This window comes from Struthio camelus, chromosome 1 (assembly GCF_040807025.1).
Source record: "Struthio camelus isolate bStrCam1 chromosome 1, bStrCam1.hap1, whole genome shotgun sequence".
In the NCBI taxonomy this organism is placed as follows: domain Eukaryota; kingdom Metazoa; phylum Chordata; class Aves; order Struthioniformes; family Struthionidae; genus Struthio; species Struthio camelus.
In genome coordinates, this window is record NC_090942.1 from 15524854 (window position 1) to 15546703 (window position 21850).

A 21850-nucleotide genomic window follows, 5' to 3' on the forward strand; every position below is an offset into this window, starting at 1 on the left:
ACAAAATAGTTCTTCTGTTATTAGAAGCAACATGTCTTTCCTTCTCTTATTATAATGGAAATTACCTTTTTGCTAGAATTACAAACGGAACGCTGTAAACAACATATGCTCTCTGTAGTCTCATCCCTTTTAAAGATGCAGCAATGCAACATTATTTGCTATTTTCAGAGACCAAGATTAGCCACTGCATTTCTTCACTATGCAGTTAATATGTTAGATTAAGAAAATGTTTTGTATAGGCCCGACATTTAATGTCAAAGACTGATGCTACATATAATGGGCATGTATTTTTCAAGTGGTGCAAGTTACATTTTTCAGCAGAACTGTCTCTAAATGTTGTTATATTAATGCCCTAAACCTCAACTGTTCGACTTGATCATTACTGTACTAGGAATACTAGGATCATCACTCAGCTTAGGAATTTGCTTGTCTACTGTAAACAGATTCAAATTATACAACAAGTTAAAATGAGCAGACCACCTGCCTTTGTTTTACTGAATTTATTCCCTTAAAATTTTACATTCTGCCTGTTGGCCAACTGAGAAATGCATTACACACCCTACTTTCAAGCTAAATAGAATGTGTATTTTGGAAATATTTTGCAAATGAAAGTTTGAAATCTCTTTATTCACACAGGCAGAACCGCATCCTACAATAGAGAACCAAACCAAACCCAGCCTACGGCATTTTATTACTACATAGTTTCTAAGCTGTAGAAATATTAATGAAGAAAGATGAACTACCTCAAAATGTGAACTACAACATTACTCACCTGAAAGTCTTTTGTAAGGCTTGTTACTGCTTTTAGTGCCATTTTGGTGTTTCTTGTCTATTGATGGAGCTATGATTCCTTTGCCGTTCAGAATCTTTTCTGGTGATGGTGGCACTGACTTAGATGTCAAACCAGATTTAACCAAAGTTGGAGCAGGTATGGTGGATGAAGAGGCTGAGGAGGAGGTGATGGTGGTAGTGGTTGCAGAATTCATTTTAACATTGGCACCATCTGCCTTCACTAGGTTAGGAATTTTCTCTAGACTGACTACTGGAACAGGAACACTGCAAAACCAAAGAAAAATCTTCAAGTCGTATTTTCTGTACCACATATTTACGGTTCCTTAACTCCCTTCCACAAATATAAAAACTTCTGATGCAAGTGACATAACATCTTGGGACTAGACTAAAATGAAATACTTGGTACCATTAGTCACTACTTTTGTTCAATCAAATATTTACAACATCAGCCTTTTTTAAAGCTTGGCAAGGTAGAGAACTATGAAAATGAAGCTTCACATTTTTCAAGATCCGTTTCCCTAGTATTCAGAAACAAAATAAGCATTTGGTACTAGGCAAAACACGTTCCCTTACATACATGGTCTCACGCCTTTCATACCAGTACCTACTGCAAACGTGTACGCTACACAAGGTTCATCATGATGGTGAAGAAGTGTACTAACAATACTAATATTTCTAAATAAACACTCAAAAAACGTTAATTTTTTCAGAAGCGTCTGAATAGCATAGGAGTCCCGGAGACAAGGGAAAAAGAGATTTTGAACCTAGAAGCTTTAACAGCATCCCTTTAAAAGTATTAAAATCCTTGAGAGTTAGAGCAATATTAAATTTTTGTTTAATAAAATCTTGCGAACTAACGAATAAGAATCCCAGTACGACTATCAGCTTAGCTGGACCTTTTCAGAATAAACTCTGCAATAGCTAACTCCGCCTTATTTAACCTGTCACAAATAGCATATTTCTGACACTAACAAATGTAGTGTTCTCAATTTGGTAGCAAAAAAGGTTAAGTAACTTTTAATGCCAACGTTATTTTGACATTACTGGCTCATAACTAAATGAGTGAAGAATTAACAGCTGCAGCTGCTCTACCTATACACAACCCCAAAATCAGATGTCTTGTGCCTACCAATTAAAATTGTATTTACTCCTCCTCACTGATGCAAACCCAGAGAGAAAAGATTAATTTAAATATAAATTTAATTTAATGTAAAGATACAGATGCTCAGAGCTTTAAGCCCGGGTTTCACTGGAGGCTGCTAATGGAAACATGTCACTTATTCCAGTGCTTCCCATACGCTGTCTGAGCAGTCGCTTTTGCCAGACAGTTGACTAATTGCCTCGTAAGCAAATTTACACCCTGATCACGCAAAAGCTGCAATTTTGAGGGTATCATTCCACCCTGAGCAAACAAGAGAAACGTAAGTCTTCTTAAATATAAATGCAAAGGTGAGGTTTAGGAGGTAAACCAAAATCCTCATCCAGAAGCATAAACAGCTTAACAGTATTCCTGTTAACACTTCTTAAGCTCAGAGATTCCTTATCTATTATTGTCTTAAAGGTTTAACTTGATGCGCGTGCTAGAGGTAAAATTAAATATGTTTACAATGAATATAAAGTTACTCTTTATCAGATCATATTCAAAGAACAAGCTTTTTATTGCAAATCACTGCAGTGATTTTGAATGCTAAGCGCGGAGGGTCCTACAATTGCATTACGGACAAAAACGTGATGCTTGTTGAAAACACAACCTCTGCTGAATGAGTTTATGTTCTGAAGTACGCTGGCATGGCACTGTTCAGTAAGCGGAGTTTCTCGCCAGAAACCGCACTGGTGCCAGCCAGCAGGCCCAGACGGTTTTGCCTGTTTGTGCTGTTTGGGATTTTCCCCATTCATAAATCCCAAGTAATTTCAGTCTTCTGTGCCTGAAAGATGGCACCTTCTCTGTGTTGTTGCTACAGAAAAAAAAAGATGAGCAAATATGGAGTTTCTGCTATCAAAAAAAGATGACGACTTTGACAGGGCACTCTCCACAGGAGACCCTTCGGAAACATGGGAAGAAGGGTCCAAAATAACTCGAGTCTTGACCTTCACAGCATGCTAGAAAAACTTCCCTTTCTCCAAAGCTGCTGGAGATTGTCAACAGAAAGTGCAGAATACCTGGCTGGAGTGGACTCTCCCACACTGGAAAGTTGCGTTTATTTCTGTTCCATATGCCATATTTTAAGGATAATTCCATATTTGAATACAGCTAAATGAACTACGATAAAAACAATATGCCTATAAAACTAAAAAGAAGATGTAGACATCAAGATATAATCTGGAGCTGGGATTAAATCATATACATCTTCCACATCCTGTGGTATTGTAAATACAGAAGGAAGCTGGTCAGAAGACAGACCTGAACGCAGCATAATGTAGAGCGCAGTGCAGTAAGTAAGCAAAACAGTTTAACTTACTCAAAAAAACACAACTGCAAAACTGTTTTAATAACAGTGTAAACATGAAGCTATGACAGAGAGGATTTTTTTCCAGCTATTCTTTAAACCACTCTGAATTTATGCAGTTAAATGACAGACAAATAATAATATCTTGGAGTGGGAACTATTTTTTTTTTTAAAACAGATGACAGAATTAAATTTTCTGAAAGCAGAAGAATTTTTGATCCTTGATCGAGTCATTGTACTATATAAAAACAGAGCTGAATGTATCTTCATGCCCTGTTTATGAGATCTATCTGTCTCAATTCAAAGCATTAATACACACCAGAAGGGTCAAGTATACTATCTGTTCTGGTAGTAAAATACAGTTAATATGAAAAGAAAGAGTGGACGGTTCATCTGCGAGAACCTCACGCCCTAGCGCACACGTGGCTCCCTGTGCTAACGAACAGCGCCCAACGGAGGGAACGTTTTGGTTTACTTTTGTTATAGATCAGCAAGTGAACCTCAGGATAGGAATAAAATTATTCATTAAAAATTTCTCTGCAATGCAGAGGGAAAAAAGAAAAACACTCTGGTTGTTATAAGACACATACACTATAGCACTCCAGACAGTCTACAGTAAATTAGAGATTTTAAAAGTTACAGATAATTTTTTTTTAAAATATAAGTGGGTACCGCATTCAGCATTAAAGAACCCTAGTTCTGCCTTGGTACAATTAATAAGGATGAAGAGATAACTGGGCTGCAAATTGGAAGCTGTGTAGGACCAGTGACATCTGAGAAGGACTGAAAAATGAGTAGATGACATTGGGATGCTCATATTTACATTTGATGGTTTAAGAGAGTACTTCTTCCAAACTGAGGATTATGATGAGTCAAAATTGAAGATTTCTTTAAAAATTTCATTAGAAAAATAAAAGAAACATAACGCCAATATTTTAAAAAGAATTTTTTCCAAAAAAAAGACTGTTTAGGTTTAGTAAGGACAACTGCTGAAAGAAACGATTAGAAAAACAATACACAGCAAACTAAAAAAAGAGAAAAGGCACACAGCAATTAGTACAAATGAGGGAAATGGGAGTATAGAAGATTGCCAAAAATATGTCCAAAAAAAGAAGTGGTATTCGATAAAGGCAAGTTTACTGGGAACAAAAGAAATCCTAACAATAGTACCAGCACCTAAAGGAGAGTAAAATTGTTATTAGTGATGCAAAAAATGAGAGAAATACTCAGTATTTCTTTTACGCTAAGACGGAAGCATGATAACGTACTCCAATCAGATAAGATGTATTTTTGTTTCCTTCAGCAACTGTAAAGTGCTAGCTAAAAAAAAAACACCATCAATACTTTTCCCATAAGCAGAGCCCGGGAAATGTATCCGTGAATTCCATGAACAGTTGAAGAGATATTTGGTCTGAGCATATTAATTTCTAATTGAATCTGGGAATATTTGGCAAATTAGAGAACGCTAGATGAGCGCTGCTGTTGCATCCACATGCAAAACCCAAAACAGAATGTCTTGGAAGAAATAATGGAAAAGCTAATAAAAACAAACTGATAAACAATTAGTTCACATGGTGGTACTGAAAGCAGATCTTAGCAAAGAAATCTGGTTTCGCTTTTTGATGAGGATAAAAGTTAGGCTGACAAAGATAACTGTCAAAATGTTCCAGGCATTCAGAAGACACTATAAAACACAAATAAAAACAGTATAAAGCAAATGTTAAACACAGAATTAAAAACCGGTTTTCAGAGATTCACAATTCAGTAAGGATGCTTCCTAGCGGGGCACTTGAGCCACCGTTACTAGGGCTGACACTACTGAGAGCTTCATCAGTATGTAGAAATAAATGCAAGATTACCGCTGATAACATTTGCTGATGGAATCAGGATCAAGGGAAACAGGGAGCAATGAAGAGAAGGCAGCTATAAAAGTGATCTAGAGTGTTTTGTCACATTGATTCATTTAAAACAAAATGTACTTTACTACAACCAAATGTAAGGTTATATATGAAAAAAAACAATCTAGTCAGTCAACAGTGACATACGGGGAAAAACATACTGAAAAATAATGACACGTTTAGTGGTCACCGTGGATAAACAACATGAGCTTTTATTGCGTTGTTGTGACAAAGGGGCTAATGTGGATGCTTATATAAAAACAGAACTAGTAAATACAATTAAGGAGCAAATTTGCTTTTCACATGCCCTTGGTTATACAGATACTGGAATGTTGCTGACCAGTTTCAGTACTTCTGCTACATCTCCTAAAACCTCAACCTCAAGCTTCAGAAAACACTGCTTTGCATTTAGCTTGAGCACAGTGTCGTGGTGCTCCTGTCCCGCTCCAGCCTCTGAGCACTGCTGTACTAATAGCAACCAAGATACAGGGAAAAAATCAGAACTGGCAAGTATTTTGGATAACGTGTTCACAATAACACCTCACATTGCAAGCATAACAACGACAGTACCAAAACAGCAGCTACAAAAATTAAACAATCCCCAGTCACCTTCACCAGATCCTTCTGGTCACACTTTTTACAGCATCCACGGAGGAGCTCTTTGAGCCCTGTTGTGTATCTTAGAACAACACAGGACATGAAGACAAGAAAGAGATCCTGGGTCAGTGTTTAAAATAATGATTCGAGTAAATCAGTAATGAATAAAACGGGGGAAGAGTTTGGTCAACATGCAGGCAGGCATTACAGCAGACATCTACCGGGCCAGACTGGTGCAGAAGCCATTTCTTAAATACTGCTACTGACTCTAACAGATAAGGTTTAAAAGAGATGCTGAACAAATTATGAAAGATGTGCAAAAAAAAAAAACTTATCCCAGGCGCGGAAAGCAATCATTACAAATGACAAAATTCCTGAATCAAGGTAATTGGATAACAGTCTGGAAGAGCCTATGCGAAGTAAGCATTTGTGGTACGAGACTACAGTGTGACAGACAAAAGCCTTGAGTAATTGCAAGCTTCTGAGGATGATAAATCTCAGCTTACTTGGATGTGTGATGAATTCTATACCCATTTTTTGAGCCAGACGAATTTGGTAAATCACAGACAGAACTGCCGACATATCCATTGCCTAATTGTTAGCAGACTAGTACAACAGTTTTAGACAACTAAATACACCTTCTTTATCACCAATAAACATTTGGGATGTTCCCAATAAGGGGAAAAGGAAATGCCTAGTTATCTTGTTCCCTTTTGGCTTTTGTTGACTGACAGATTGCCATCTGTTGCCAAAATGAAAGATCCTCTTTACAGATTCAGTCAGCAGGCTGAAACGTGGATATGTAAGTTGCTGTGTGCAACGCTGGGATGGCAAACAGGTCAGTAAAGTTAATACTCTCAAGCCCTCTTTGAATTCCTTTTCATTAGAGTTAAAAAAATAAAATAATACCCTCTTGTATGAAATTTCTCCAACATTCACAAAACGTTACTATTCAGTCAAGAGTATTATTTTTCTGACAGTAAACAAAGCATTTACGTCTTAACTAGAACAACTCTGTCTCATCTGTATGTGCGTGTGTGCAATCTAAAGATCTAGAATCCCTATTTGCAGCAGTTACGTACTGTAATTGTCTAGAATTCTCATCATACCTATAGAGACAGCAGATTCAGATGTATAGGAAAATCAGATTTTGATCAAGTTTGTTCCAGTACCAGGTAAACTCTACAGGTAGGCAGAAGCTGCTCTCTTTGAAACCATAGCAAGCAGCGCACAATGTCGTAGACAGAAAACATCGTCTATTATTTTAACAGAATTTGAGTTTGTTCTGTGTTACCGATGAGTTGCTTAGATTAAAGTATTTACTGCTTTAAGGCAGTTGTGTCCAGAAACCCTACCTAAAATCTAGATATGCTTCTTATTACATATAAAAGAGAGAGATCCTTACGCAGTAAGTAGGGATAACAAAAATGATGTCCTATTATCTTATGTCTACAGACAGGGAACTGAGGCCAAAGAGACTAAGTTATACGAGCAGCCTGTGCAGAACCAGGAGCTGAACCCAAATCTCTGGAGTCACCAAGCTAGTGACCTAGTCGCAAAGCATCTTTCCTGTAAATAACTAAAGATTAAACAGTCTCTTAAGGCATAAAATACAGTGACCCAATTTGGCTCTCATTTCTATTTCTGCAATTCTGCACAGTCACAGGAGGATGGGCCCAGCAGTTTCAAAGCCTGTATGGGTATACATCACAATACACAATGCAAGACTTTAAAAAAACCAAAAAATATAACTTTTGCAGACAGAACTTTCTTCTATCGTCTTATAAAGCATCAAATGTTATAAAAACATAGAACAAGCTCCAGCAGCAGCTGCTGCTGAAGATAAACGACTGCAGCCAGTAAGTTTTCATGAACATCAGCTGAGCCAATATTAAGAACTCAACAACAATTATCCTGCTGTTTAAATGCATCAGTTTTAAAGGCTGATATTGTCATGTCAGATGGACCTTAAAGATAACAAACTGGGTCACTTGCTATAAACTTTTTATATGAATCTCAGAAAAGCAGACATTTGATGGAACATTAGCAAAGTGAATCATCAATCCTTCTTCCTCTTCCTAGGATTTTTTTAAATTTTAAAACATCCCAATTTCCTCCCTTAGGAAATTTAGAGGCTTAAACTGTAAGCTTAGAAAAGAAGAAAACACAGATTTTTGTGATGCTCATGAAAATACATAGAGATATAAATTATTTTTGGAAAGCAAAACAGCTCAGCTATCTGTTCTTTTGGTACTTACCATGGTTTATCCCGTGATACTTTTGAAGGAAAGACTGTGTGCTGTTTGCTACTGGAGGTAAGTAGATTGTCTTTGGGCGTTTTGAATGGCTTTGAGTTGCTGCTGACAGGGTTATGGCCGCTGATACAGGATTTCGGTTTCATTTGTACTAGGGACGTCCTGGAATTGCAGGCTGGAGAAGCTGGCGAAGGGGAAGGTTTACACATTGAACCGTGTCTTCGTTCTGTAAGAGAAGAAGGGTACAGCTCACAGCATTTCACAGGCCAAACGGGGGGAAAAAACAGAAGTCAGGAAAGGGGAAATTGTGCCTTTATATTCTAATCACAATGATTTCATCACTCCATAGAGAACTACCTGGTAGCCACTGCGAAAGTAATCATGCCGAAAGACTGAAGCCAATCAACTCTGTCAAGCGCTCGCAAGAATATAAAAATAGTGTAATAAACGCTAGGTAGCAACACAAATCTCCCCAGGAAATTTCCCCGAGAAGTCTCGGGCCGTTTTGCAAACAGTGAGCGCCCGCCGGGACGCAGGTGAGGGACGCCAGGCGGCTGCCTCAGCTCTCGCCCGCAGAGGAGGAACGGGAAGCTGCGTAACGTGTTCCCACATGACTCGGGACACAACTCGGCGACTTTGCTTCTGTCAGAGTTTGTGAAGAAATCACGCGACCCAGCTATTGGGCAGTTCACTTCAGGAACCTCTTGCTTTAAGTTTAATGGAAAGCCACGAAGAAAAAAAAAAAAAACAGAAAAAAAAAATCAGAAGACTGACAAGCAACTAAAGGGAAACAAATCCCTTCTAAGGAGACAACCTCCAAGCTATCAACCACGCAGAGCCCTATCTCCTAGCCCCAGCCAAGGGAAAAGCTCTTTTTCGTCGCACAGGGCAAGTAATAAGTGCAGAAGAGCAGAAAGTTTGCCATCAGTTACAAAACGCTGCGCCGGGAGGTCAGGCCCTTGCTGCAGAACTGTTCAGGACAACACTGAAGACCTCTGAAGTACTGCGAAAAGCAAGGCCTTGCGGGGCCGCGACAGGAGAGCAGGCTTGAAAAGGGACAGACGCGAGGAAAACAGTTTGGGCTTGGTTATCTTTTTTATATCTAAATGCTCTAACCCTGATATCATCCAATCAAAACGTTGGTTTAAGGTGGCAATTGGTCATTCTTTTCTTTACCCATTCCAAACTTCTCCTGGGGAGACCTGCTGGTGCTTGGCCAGAGCGCTGGACTCCGGGACGCCGGCAGCAGCAGGCGCGCTACCGCGAACTTGAGCATGGCTACAAAACATTACAGGAGGCAGAGAGAGGCAGGCACGCACGCCACCGACACAGTTTGGGGGAAAGAGGAATTCTCCAGTCAGCAGTTCTGCGCTGAACAGCGGCTGACTCGTGTTTGCAGGCTGCCCGCGAACGGAGAAACACTCCAGCAGCCTCAAGGCTGCAATCAAGTACGTGCACTCACTATTGATACAGTAATTGAATGTAGCAAATATAATTTAATCACAGATTTGAGAACTTTTGACAAGCTAACGTTCAGCTTTCAACACATGGTAATTTTTCTTCTCTTCAGAGTTTAACAGCACCCAACGGAAAGCTAATTTTGAACTTGCGCAGTATCACTCCATTAGCCCAGAGCAAGCTAGAGAAGCAACAGCAACCTGCTGCTCCAAGAGGAAGTTTTGCATTTGCATCATAAACCATGCACTCTCTCTGGCTTGCTATTTCATGGATAACCCAGAAAAATTTTCCCACAGAGAATCAAAACATGGCAATTTGTGTGGCATCTTCACAAGTAAAAACTTGCCTGTAGCAGAAAGATTCATCCATGATTAATATGCAGCAGGCCAATACCTCAACAACAACAACAAGAAATACTTACAATATATAAAGAATATTTCAAACTGTTTGTATTGCATCCCCCAAGACTACACACAGGAATTTTCCATTAAAGATTAGGCACTTCCATATCTTCATAATCGGAGCTTTTAATTATAAATGTTGAAATCTCCTCAATGCTCTCCCGCAACTGAAGAACAAAACATTCTCAATTTTTTTTTAAAGAGAAAAAGGAGCTCCCCCCACCAAACAAACGCTAACTGTCTTTTACCAATTTTCATCCTGCCTCACGCCCCACCATACAGCTCCAGCCTTTAAAAAGTCCTTCGTAGGATGCAATTAATTTACATTAATTTCACTTCAAATCTGTGGCATGAACCATTTTAGCTATGCATCTGTTCCTGAAATACTGAGTTTCTTCTTTTTCCATATTTTTTATTTGGTAGACTATTTTCTTTAGCTAAAGAATAGTTACTGTTTTAAGATTCACCAGCCTGCTCAGTGACGACTTAATCTAATTTGAATTACCTGAATAAAAATATTTATATCCTATCTGAAATTTTAGCATTACTTTCTTGAGGGCCGATGAAAAGGAACGCCTGTGTAACCAGCAAAACCAGGCTCTACATAAAGTGAAACTTTGGAAAAATCATGTTTCTCATGTACATTCATGATTAATTACTCCAATCTTCACCACAGCTACTGGTTTTCTCAAGACTGACTGCCTGGTGGTAAATTATATCTGTGACACCATCCCTAAGGATATATTTGGAAGCGAAATACACTACTTTGTTATTAAAATCAGTACTCCGTAAAGACAGACAAGATACTGACCATCTCAAATCATCTCTTAAAGTCATCTGAAGAATCACATGGTGGTTTTTTAAGAGACTTTCTTTACTCAGTCTAATATTGGAATCTTTTCCCCCAACACAACTTGTTCAATCTATTAATTCCCAGAACCAAAACAGAGCATTAACTTTGAATTTTTTTAATATATCACATAAAGTGATAGAAGTAAAAGGCATAGTGGTAATATGACAACATAATGAAGCGCATCCTGCCATTTTAGATATACGTTTACTTAAAAGAGAGGGAAGGAAAAGATTACGAGGTCACTTATTTTATCATAAATGTGTCAGAGTAGTGGTCACTCTTGTGATCACAACCAACTGCTATATCTGGCATTTCCTTTCCTCTCCTCAAACTCCACTCTTCCCCTAAAACCTGGCCAGGGAAAGCCCTCCATACTTTAAACAGACTTTGATAGTGATTTGAGAATCATCAGCGTCAGGCAGCTTCTCGTGAAATTTCCTAGAAGCAGAGTGCAAATTACGACCGCGCTAAAGTCACATGGGAGAGGGAACATAAGTAGCTAGTGTCACATAACGACTCATAATTTGCAGACACAGCTAAGATGGGGGAAAACGACGTGTTTACTTACACAAGTTAAAGTCACCTTAGCATTATCAGGAGAAGAAGGAAGCAACACCTTACAGGTAGGGTCACGGTGGAGTGCCAAAAGAGTAACTCCTTCAGAAAGGACAGAAAACCACTCCTGCAGCAGGGCAAGCATGCCTCCAGGGGCCGGGGCTTTCAAGATGGGAAACCTCACAGACAAGCAGGTGAGAGGTGGGAGAACAAATCACAAAGAACTAAATATTGAGATATTCCTTCTCAAGAACTATTACACTGGCTCTCATTTGCCTTTTCCCTGCTGCATGTGTGGTAGTAAATCAGCCTTAGACATCGGATAATAACTTCCAAACAGAAATAACGGCAGTATTTTCTCTCGTATAAAAAACAAAGCACAAATTGCATCGGCTGTCAAAACCAACCGCTTAAACCCAGGTGGCTGTGCTTCTCTTAACAAAATCACATTTCCTGGTCACACACTAGGACTCATCGATTCTTTACAAATTCCTACTAGTATGCCTAGCGGTATTTTATACATACACAAAGAATTATACACACAGTATATAAATCTGCTGTTATATAGCCTACGTAAGAAATTAGTATGTGAACAAAGGACACTTACACATCAAATATATAAAATCAGACATTCACGTACTAACGCATTAAGAACATAACTAGCCATCTGGGTAAAACTTTCTACACTTATCTGCGGTGCGTGCGTAGGCAAATAAAGTCTAGCAGGGCAAGTGAATTCATGCGCACACAACTGTGGCTATGGTCGCGGCTGTTTATATTAAGGAATGGCATATCCAGTGCACAAATGTTAACCTAAAGTAAAATGTAAAGTTTTGCCCCTAAAAGATGAAAAAAATCTTGCAAAGCAACTGGAATGCCAATTATCATCCACAAAACATGAACCCAAATTCTCCAGCCATTCTGATTTCCTGATTTCTGCAGAATCTTGCAAACGTGCGTTCAAGTTTAAAACAGGAAAGAAAATTTTGCCACTTTGCTCAAACACTTCCAAAGAGATGTTTACATTCTGCATAAATAACACATACTCCTTAAAAAAAAAAAAAAGCAAGCTAGTTGCTGTCAAATCCCAAAGCAGAGAGAACACAGCCAAAGTTACAACCCTCTTTACTGCATTAATCCTTCTGCACCCTCTCAGCAGGCTCAGAGCAGCCAGTGACAAGCAACATGTGACTGCTGTTGTCAAACAGTTAATGTATTAATGACATGAATCTCGGAGAACAAAGTTTAACACCCTCTCACTGAATTAACTGCATTTTCTAAAGAACCAATCTCAGATCAATATTTGCTATTTTTTCTAGTGAGTGCCAGGATTATAAAAGCTCACTTCTGTCGGTACAACACGACATAGTCTCCTAATCCACATTACAAACCGTGCATCGCTAGCCTTGCAAACGATCTTAAAAGTATTCCAGGAGATTCTCCATGTCCTATGGAAACATGGATATAATCCAACTTTCCCAGCCAAATCTGAATTGTTTGCTAGATGCAAAGTCCTTATGTTGTCTGAGACTTAACAGTCCCTGAATCTCCAGAACTTCCCTCTCATGTCCTCATACTTAATTTCTAATTCTCCTTCCTGCACCCTACACAGTGCAATCCTCTACCTTTCCCAAAAACCTTGGCTGCAGCTGCCAAAGTCTTCTAGGTCTCTTTGAATCTTTATTTCCACCGGATCCTCCTCGACGGGTCACCAGGGAATACTAGCAGCTGTTTTGCAGGAAACGCCACATCTCCTTCTAATCATAAGCAAAAAAGCAATGCAATAAAAAGGCAACATGATCTCCAGTTCCACCAATACAGTGTGTGGGAAAAAGAGGCAAAAACATATTCTGAAGCAGCAAGTTTTTTCTCTAATACTTCTTTTTGCCTCGACTCTCTCTCTCACACAAGATCAAGCACCTACTTAGCTCACAGCAGACCTTAAAGACAATGACTGAACATGAAACACGTTGCTAGTAAAATCTGCCAACAATACGTTTCTAGGTGGATTGTAGTAATTTTGCACTCCAAAAAGATCCTTCTCTAATTTGGACTACAAACAACTACAATTCTTCCTTAGCTTATTTCATCTAAATCCATTCTTACCCAGCATGCTCTAATCAAAATGGATCAAATCAAGTGAACAGTTTTTGCCCACAGTTAGTGTCTTCTCCGTCGGTGAGATGTAAAAGATTGCAAAGGGAGGGAAACAAAAAAGTCATGAGATACCTTGAGGGTACAGAAAAATGTGCCTTTGGTATTTCAGTTTTTTTTTTGGCAGGTAGTTGAAACAGACCAAAAAAAAAAAGAACAAACCCTCTAACGTTGCGAGAAGAGCCGGACCAGAACTTTGTCAGCACCAGTCATTTTGAAACACAGCTCTCGTTCAGCACGATCCTACTTCCTGCGTACAAAAGGCCTAAAGCAAAAATCAATTTTAGGTTGATCCACGAGTAACTCAGTGACCCAGTATTAAGGTTTATAGTTTAGTATTACATTTGGTAAAAACAAACAAAGCATAATTGCTACAAATCAGACATGGAAGAAAGTTATTTTTCGTTAGTGAACAGTTACAGTTTAATAAAGCTCAATTTAATGCTTACACTCAGGTTAATCACAACAGGTTAGTTTATCGTCATTTTACTTAACAATAGTGCAAGCTAACTAATCAGACTGTCCTCAGCACAATATTAATAGTCTATTATTCTTCATTTACAGTATTTAACCAGATGTTAATGAAATCTAGTATCTCCTCCACAGCGTGGATCTGTTCTAGTAATACGGTACCACAGCCCTACTGCTGAGCACGTTACTTATGGTAACGCCACGCAACACCTGTGCATGAATTACAGGTTTTCTGTTTACAGTATGTTCGGAAGTGTTTTTGCACAGCCCTTCCCTGTGCAAAGTTGAGCAATGTATACTTACAATTTCAGTAAATATTAAGTGAAACTCTCCACCTTGCACTTATCCCAGTTCAAAGTTTGAAAATGTACTTGGCATTAATTCTAATAAAAACCAAAAAGAGCAAAAAAAAAAAAGAAAAGAAAAGAAAAGAAAAGAAAGAAAGAAAAAAAAGAAAACAAACCCACATGCCCCAAAAGCTGCAGTCAGCAACCGGAAAATTGAACAACTAAATGCTCGCAGAAATGTGTCATCCTGCAATAACTGGCAGCTGGTTCATAACAAGAGTTCATAAACACCTTGTAAGCACTTTCATTTTGTAGCTGCAATCTTATCTTAAAAAAAAAAAAAAAAAAAGCAAAAGCCAGTGCGTGAGGTTAAGTAAAAATAAACTTGGATTGGATTCTAGCAAACGACAGAATAACGCACGAGCAAAGGACAACTTTACCAGCTTGTCTGACAAACCACTATTCCAAGTCCAGCTGAAAAAGTTTGGAAATAATATCCGCAAACCGATCCACCCTTGCACTGAGCGCTGCAACGGAAACGGCACAGTCGGTTTCATTTTGATACTTCTTGTAAACTGACAAAGGAAATAAACTGCCAACTCAAAACCCAGAAGTGATATGCTGGATAAAACGCAGCTCAAGAATCGTACGCTTCATTCCAGGTCAAATGACATAATTGGGAAATTATCAAGCGCTAAAATAACCACCATTCTGCTCGTGTGTATTTACAATAAGCACAAGCTTCGCTTTCTGACATAAAACCACTAAAACAATTCTCCATTTCACACAGTCTATAAATGAGTAGGATCAGCAAAATTATGCAAAACATCCTGCGAGAAGAAGAAATGTAAACCGAGCCACTTACAGCGAGGAACCGGCTGCCAACTTAATCTGATTCTACGACGACTGTAAACATGTACTTTGGGAATGTGAAATGATTCACATTGCCACAGATGCCGTCAGAGAAATACAGCGACGCGATTAGGTATTCTGCACACGTTAAAAGGCAGGCAGATGACCCGCTGCAGCAAATACCCGATCAGGGCTCGCGCACACCAACTGTTTTGACTACAGGCACTTGTTAAGCACCCAGTTTCAGGTCCTACCAGTTGGACACCAGAACTGGTCCCGTGCCAAGAACAACAAGCGTTGAAAACGGCTGCGTGGGTTTTTTTTTTTTCTTTTTAATTGTTGATACAACTCCAGTAACTGCAAAAGTGAACCCAAGTGCAGAATTAAAGGCAACAGAAAGAGCAAGGAGAGTCTTATGGGGAGCAACTCCTTTTTTTTTTTTTCCTTTTTCTTTCTTGAATCAGGAATTAGGGTGGTTGTGTCTAACACAGCAGGGCAAACCTGTCGTTTCCCCCAAACATCTTTTATTTATGGAATAACTTTAATATTTGCCAGGATAATTATACCAGAGATGGCAGAAATAATGTTTAGAATACCACTAAATATTCTTAAGTGCAAAATCCTTTTAAAACGGCCAATTTCCATAAAAAGCCACACACTCAGCATTTCCCACAACAGTTTCATTTCTCTTCAGCTGAAAGCATTAACGACAACAACAACAGCAGCAGCAGCAGCAGCAGAGGAAGGACCAGAGAGGCTCCCACCACAACACAAAAGTCCCTCAAACAATGGGATTTATTAAGCTATACGTGAAGTGAAGCTGCCGGTATTTGCTTGCTTCTTCTGCAAGCATTCTGAGCTCCAGAGCTGAAGCTCCGGCGTACTGCTAACAGGGCACACTGAAGAGAGCCGAGAGCAAGGGAAGAGCGAGTGCCTTGCCGAGGTGACAACGGCGGGCTCCACATCCTCGACTCAGAAAACCTAGATTTAATTCCGCTGTCACGGCCTACTTCTTCATCTACAAGCGGGGATACTACTGATTTAGGCTATCAGCTTGCTCGAAAGACGAGCGTGAGATTTACGTGGCAATTTATGCTGCCTTATAACGATACGCTCGTCAGCCTGGGAGCGGTATTCGCCACCTGACGCGCTGCTACTGCAGGGAAAACAACAGGTTTCCTACTGTGCATCGTACACTTAGCTCAGCTCAGCGAGACCACAAGTTCCTGGGCAAAACGTAAATAACTGGGCAAATGAATCCACGCTGACCACCACCGGTGATAACTTTTCCACCATTTTTGTTCTCAGATCAAGGAAATGCATTATCAGCACTGAACTACAAAGCTTAAGGGAGGACAGGCGGAGAAATGCTAAACTACGTTATCGGGCAGCGGTACTCCCGTTGGAGCAAAGGTGAGCGCTGCAGATGAATCACCGCGCTGTGGGTGATTTAGATATGCGGGGAGAAATCTTTAATTAGGCTACTTGCTGGATGCAAGAAAAAAATAGATACTTATATCTAATGCAGAAATACAATGAGGAACAGCACTCTGGTTTACTAAATAAACAAATTTAAAAGCGACTCATCTCCAGACTCCTCCAGGAATCTGACTGAAATAATTTCACTCCATATACGCTGTTGCAAATTGAAGGAAATTTGGTTTCCTTCCTCCCTTACACTTTATCTTTCATTACAGACCCGTTTCCTCAGGCCTAAGGCAGATCTTTCACCTTAGGGATCATCCAATAATGCACATTTTTCTTTATTTGATTATACTTCCCATGTAAAATAGTTCACTGTATCTTTAGCTCCATTTCAATGACATTTACAAAATTCTAAAACAGAAATAAAAATAAAAAGGTCATTTGCACGTACACCTAGGAACTGATCAGATGTTTCCCCTTGCACCTCCTCCACATACCTACCATAAAAGCATTACAACAAATTGGTACTTCTACTACTTTGCTGTTTCAATTAATCCAAACAGAGATATAACAGTTTAGCAGTATTTTCTTTTACAGATAGGAAAAGATAAGCCACAAAAGAGTGAGGATGGAATAACTGACGTGCTTTCGCAAGGCCACACAATAAGTGCAAGATTAGACGTCATGTATTTACTCAGACCAAAACTCAGATCAGTGATATTTAGCCCTTCCTATGAAATTAAATGAAATCACTGAAGTTTTTCTAGTAATTCATTGAGCTAATGGTACAAGTCAGGCATACATTTTACATACACTATTACAGTCAAAGTCACATTTCTATAAGTTTAAAATGACTGCTATAAAGACAGAAAACTAAAGCAAATAAACACGGCTCAGCTTGCTATGGTCTAAGTAAAATACCCATATTTCAGGTTTCCAGCAAAAAGAAACACTGCACAACTCAGAAAAAACAAAACGCTTTTAGGAGACTTATGTTCTTCATCTGTTTATAACCGTAGTATTGTGCTAGATTTTATTTGGTATCAAGATAACTCACCACCAACTCATTTCATTGTTCCTTAGAAGACTCTCATATAAAAATGGTAACTTTACTGAAATTCACACAGAATAATAGCTTTGTAGTAGTTGTACATAATCTATTGTTTAAACCTTCTGGCTTTTGCAGTTCACACTGTTATTTGGGATCCAAAAATAGCATCTGGTGAAACAACACTTTTTTTTTTTTCTATATTAATAACAAGCTGTTCCATAAGCAGAGAAATAAAGAAAACTGTTTTTCTTAAAGTCTAGGTTTTTCTCCCCTAAATTTGCCCCATCTCAATTACCCTGTGCTTCTCTGCCCCGCCACCCTCCCAGTTTCATCCCATGTCCACGGTCCCTTGGGTCCCCCACCAGAGACAGAACATGCTCTGTCTGGTTTGGAGGTGCGCGGGTGGCAAGTGGGGCAGCAGCACGCTCGTACTGACACGAAGCTGCTGTTCTCGGGGGACATGGTCATCACCGTGTTTCTTCACAGTTGTTGATTTTCACAAAACTGCAGGAATTTCATTCTGAAGCCAAACTGGCCAAAGAGTTAACAATTTTTAGACAAAAATTGGTGTGCTCACATAAGCCTTATCATCTTTTAGGAAACTCAGTTAAAATTTACCTATTACCCTGTTTATTTGCCTTTCCATGTTGGCAACTCCTCATGAATATTCCCAGATCTCAAATTAATTCCTTCAGAATATTCTGACATCTTTAAAAGTCAAGTTAAACAAACAGATCTGCCCAGCTAAGGGCCATTTTGTTTTGAAAACTGAATGAGTTGATATTCAAGTGTCAACCTGCGTTATCAAACCCCGATATGAAAGCAGCACGAGGGTCAGTGCAGACTGTTTTCTCATTTCTAACGTTTCAGATAAACAAGCTCACTCATCGTCCAGGCGCAATATTTGCAACGGATAATAAAACCGATGACTTAGGATGCTGCAGGAATGTGCATCAATTACAAGCCCCTACTACAGCCGCTCCACAAGATTGAATGTGTAAAATAATTTCTGAACAGGTCCTCTCTTCAGCTTTCTCTCGCTATATGCAGCGGTACTTAAAAACACCACCTTCTACAGAACAAAAATCGGCAGTCAAAGACATACCAAAATCCAAAGGTGGGCTGTAAGGCGTTTTTTCTTAGTTGTACCTTTCCCTTTAAAATCTCCTTAGTTCTACATTTACAAGTAACTTGTATCATTTATTACTTCTAACTGTGCAGACTAAAGACACTTAGACCTAACTTCACATGAACAAAATGGATGTAAAGCCGCCTAAGCGAGTCAGAGTAAAAAGTGCTTTATATTCTACCTCCAGTTATGTGTCTTGATCATTCCTCACTACAATCTAGCTTCACCTATTAAATATGCCTTGTTTTCAATAAAGTACTCAACTGTTCATATTGATAACAGGTTTCCCATCATTGCCTGCATGGGAGAGTGCGCCGTGAGGCTATGATTTAATAGCCCCTCTTACTGGATAGAAACGATTCCTTTCAGAAGAGCCTTTACTCAGTTTTTTCAAACTACGATATAATCAACAACAAATCCAGACTTCCAAAATTTGTTAAAGTGCGCTCACTGTTTGATATGCTGTGCAAGCCAAGAAATTTTCCAAGGCCAAACAGCAACTAGAGTGAGGACGTGAATTCAAAGCATTCCAAGTTTTTCCACTCTGCTCCTGTCGCCTCCTGTAACTCGCGAGTGGGGCAGGAAGGGGACGGAGGCAAGGGGACCGAAGAGTGCCGGCAGCACGACCCACCACGGAGCAGGCGCCCCGCAGCATGGCAAGGCTGCAGCTGCAGGGCTGCGCAATGCACCTTTCCCTTCTCCCACTTCTAGTGCCTGCAACAACCTATCACTCCGCTCAGGTGGTTCAAACTTTCTGTGCACCTTCTCAGGAAACGCGCACACATACTGTTTTTTAGAGGAACTTTTTGGACAAAATAAATTTGTTTACACTCAGCAGCTGAGGACATCGGGCATTTTTCCTATGTGGTACTCACATAACTTTTTTTTTTTTTTTTTTAAATAATTCTTGCATATTTAGCTACACATTTGTCAGGTGTTTTCATTTAAACTGCACTGAGATTTTGTATAAACTCTTTGGGGAAAAAATATCATTTCTTTTTAAAACAAAGCACAGCTCAACTCAAAACAATTTTTATGAATTTTAGCAGGGACAGTAAGCAAACAAATCAAGATCTTTAGAAAGCAAATCCACACAAAGGATTCAATCCTGCCTGAAGATATTTGTCTATGAGATATGCCATAGGAGGTCTCAGGGAACATGCATGCAGTAAACATCTTTCCAAGGTATGAAATGTGTGACGTGTCAGTGGTTTTTGTATTAAACCACCCCAGGCCATTGGAGCGTAGCTTAAACAGATTAGGGTGATTATTATTTCCTATCAGGGGCTGAGCTGGCTTTTTAAAGGGCTAGACAGAACCTGGCTTCATCCATGCCAGGTGTAACATGTCACCCCAGATGGAAGAATGAGAGTACAACAGTTTGCCAGGAGATGAGAATAGCCTGAGGTCAGTCAAGAGATGATTACAAGGGGAGCAGGCTTGGGAGCTAAGAAGAAGAAGAAGAGAAAACAATTTTGAGACACTTGATTTCAAAGTGTACAGGCAGTTTATTTACAGAGTCAATGCTCAATTATCTGTGGTCAGATTATCTGTACCAGAGATGCAAGAACAAATCAGCTCCAGCCAGGCTCATTCGCTTAGGTACAACTCAGTGCAAATGTTGCTGTACTTCCAGGGACGACTTGGGTCTGGAAATAATACAGCAGCTTTCTTTCAGCGTAAGACTAAAGTCCTTTTGGATCTAAACTGAGGATGTTTTGCCTGTCTCTGTATGGCATTTCCACATGCAAGAGGACTGGGGAAAATGGCATAGAAATACTCCTTAAAAACACATTCAGTCAGCTCAGATTCGCTGGATTTTGGAGCTTGTGTCAAGCCAGAACTGAACTGACTCCACACGAAGCCACTACCTTGCAGCGTTATCTTAGTGCCCCAGGTCCCAGGAACTGTAACTAGCTCGGGGACAGCGTCAGGCCAGAGCTAGCTCGGTACATTCCTGCCCCGGGTGCGTCACGGCTACGTCCTCCTCCTGCAGCCAGGGAACTGGGGAGTTCGATGCAGACAAGTGCAGGATACTGTGACAAGGCAGGAGCCAGGCACCAGCCAGCATGACAAACACTGATAAACCCAAACGCAGCTGAGATGGCCTCCTTACGGTGGCAGGGAGCTGTGAAATCACTTTATATTATGATTTATAGATAATTCATTTAAACCAGATACTCTAAATAAGTGCAAACTTAAAAAACAAGCGCTTTCTAATTGTAAGAAAAACAAAGCAACAGACAATACCAATCTGACTGAAGCTGTTTTCCTGATCACAACACCAAAAGCATAATTAACAGTGAAATGAAAATGTAGACAGGGAAGGAAATGGAAAAACAAAAAAACAAAAAACATTTCCTACCTGCCAATTGCTTCCTCTGAATCAGACTATCTGTGTTCATTCTGCAGGGCTGAGTCCTTTCTCCATCTGTCAGGAGATAGCAAACTCCAGAAGAGACTTTATGCTCTTTAGACCCTTCTGGAAGTTGTCCCTCCTCATCAAATTGATGCTGCTATAGCTGAAAGAAATCCTACTATTCAGAGATAACAAGAGATATTTCTAAATTGGAGGAGTTTGAGATTCAATTTATTTTTTTCAGCTATGGGAATAACTTGACCAAAGAGACAGGGAAAGGACAACATGCAGGATACTAACATGAAAAATCTCAGCTATAATCAGCTGACTCCAGCTTGATTACAGAGGAGGAACTCAACTCTGTATTTGGCAAATGGATCACAGACCAAGTTTTTTCTAAAGCTTATTGCTAAGTCTGCCAGTTGGTAGCTAGACAGCTCAGCAGATTTAACCAGCAATGGCTAGCAAGTGAACCAAAAGTAACCATGCCTAAGCTGTCACTGCTGGGGGTTGCCTACTGTTATCTAAACACTAGGCAAAAAGGATTTATCTACATTGGAGACCACAATGTGTAGCACAGAACTACGTAAGTAGTCCCAAACAATAACAAGAAGCAGAGTGTCGTGGAGCACAAGACAAGGAAGAGAGAAAGGGTTATCTGTCCCAGCAGAACATTATTATAGCTCTTGGAGAAATCTGCAGAGCCTAAAGCTACCACCTTATTACCCTTCCTTTCCTTCTCCCTAGTCCCAAATGGCTTGAATTTCCAACTTTAGGTCTGAAAAACAAATAATTCAAGAAAAAACAACAGTTCAAAACCAAAATTCACCGTCATGCTATTTATCAGAGAATTCTGGTAGCTTTAG

The 21850-nt window shown here is 39.6% G+C and overlaps 1 protein-coding gene across 16 annotated transcripts in view; it reads right to left on the minus strand.

Annotated features, from left to right (window-relative positions):
* ATXN7L1 (ataxin 7 like 1) overlaps window positions 1–21850 on the minus strand; it is a 124457-nt gene that overhangs the window by 25853 nt on the left and 76754 nt on the right. For 9 of the 16 annotated variants that reach the window (XR_011138695.1, XR_011138686.1, XR_011138688.1 and 6 more), the window contains 2 exons: window positions 7993–8215; window positions 773–1056 (listed from right to left, as the gene is read on the minus strand). Coding sequence is in view for 13 of the 16 variants with exons in the window: in XM_068930149.1 (XP_068786250.1) it covers window positions 773–1056; window positions 7993–8215 (507 nt within the window). In the remaining 3 variants the exon portion in view is untranslated. Of the gene's footprint in view, window positions 1–772; window positions 1057–7992; window positions 8216–13362; window positions 13385–13572; window positions 13676–14184; window positions 14294–14608; window positions 14758–15033; window positions 15201–20990; window positions 21148–21850 lie in introns of those variants that run through there. The other 7 variants (XM_068930171.1, XM_009665969.2, XM_009665971.2 and 4 more) reach the window with 7 other exon arrangements.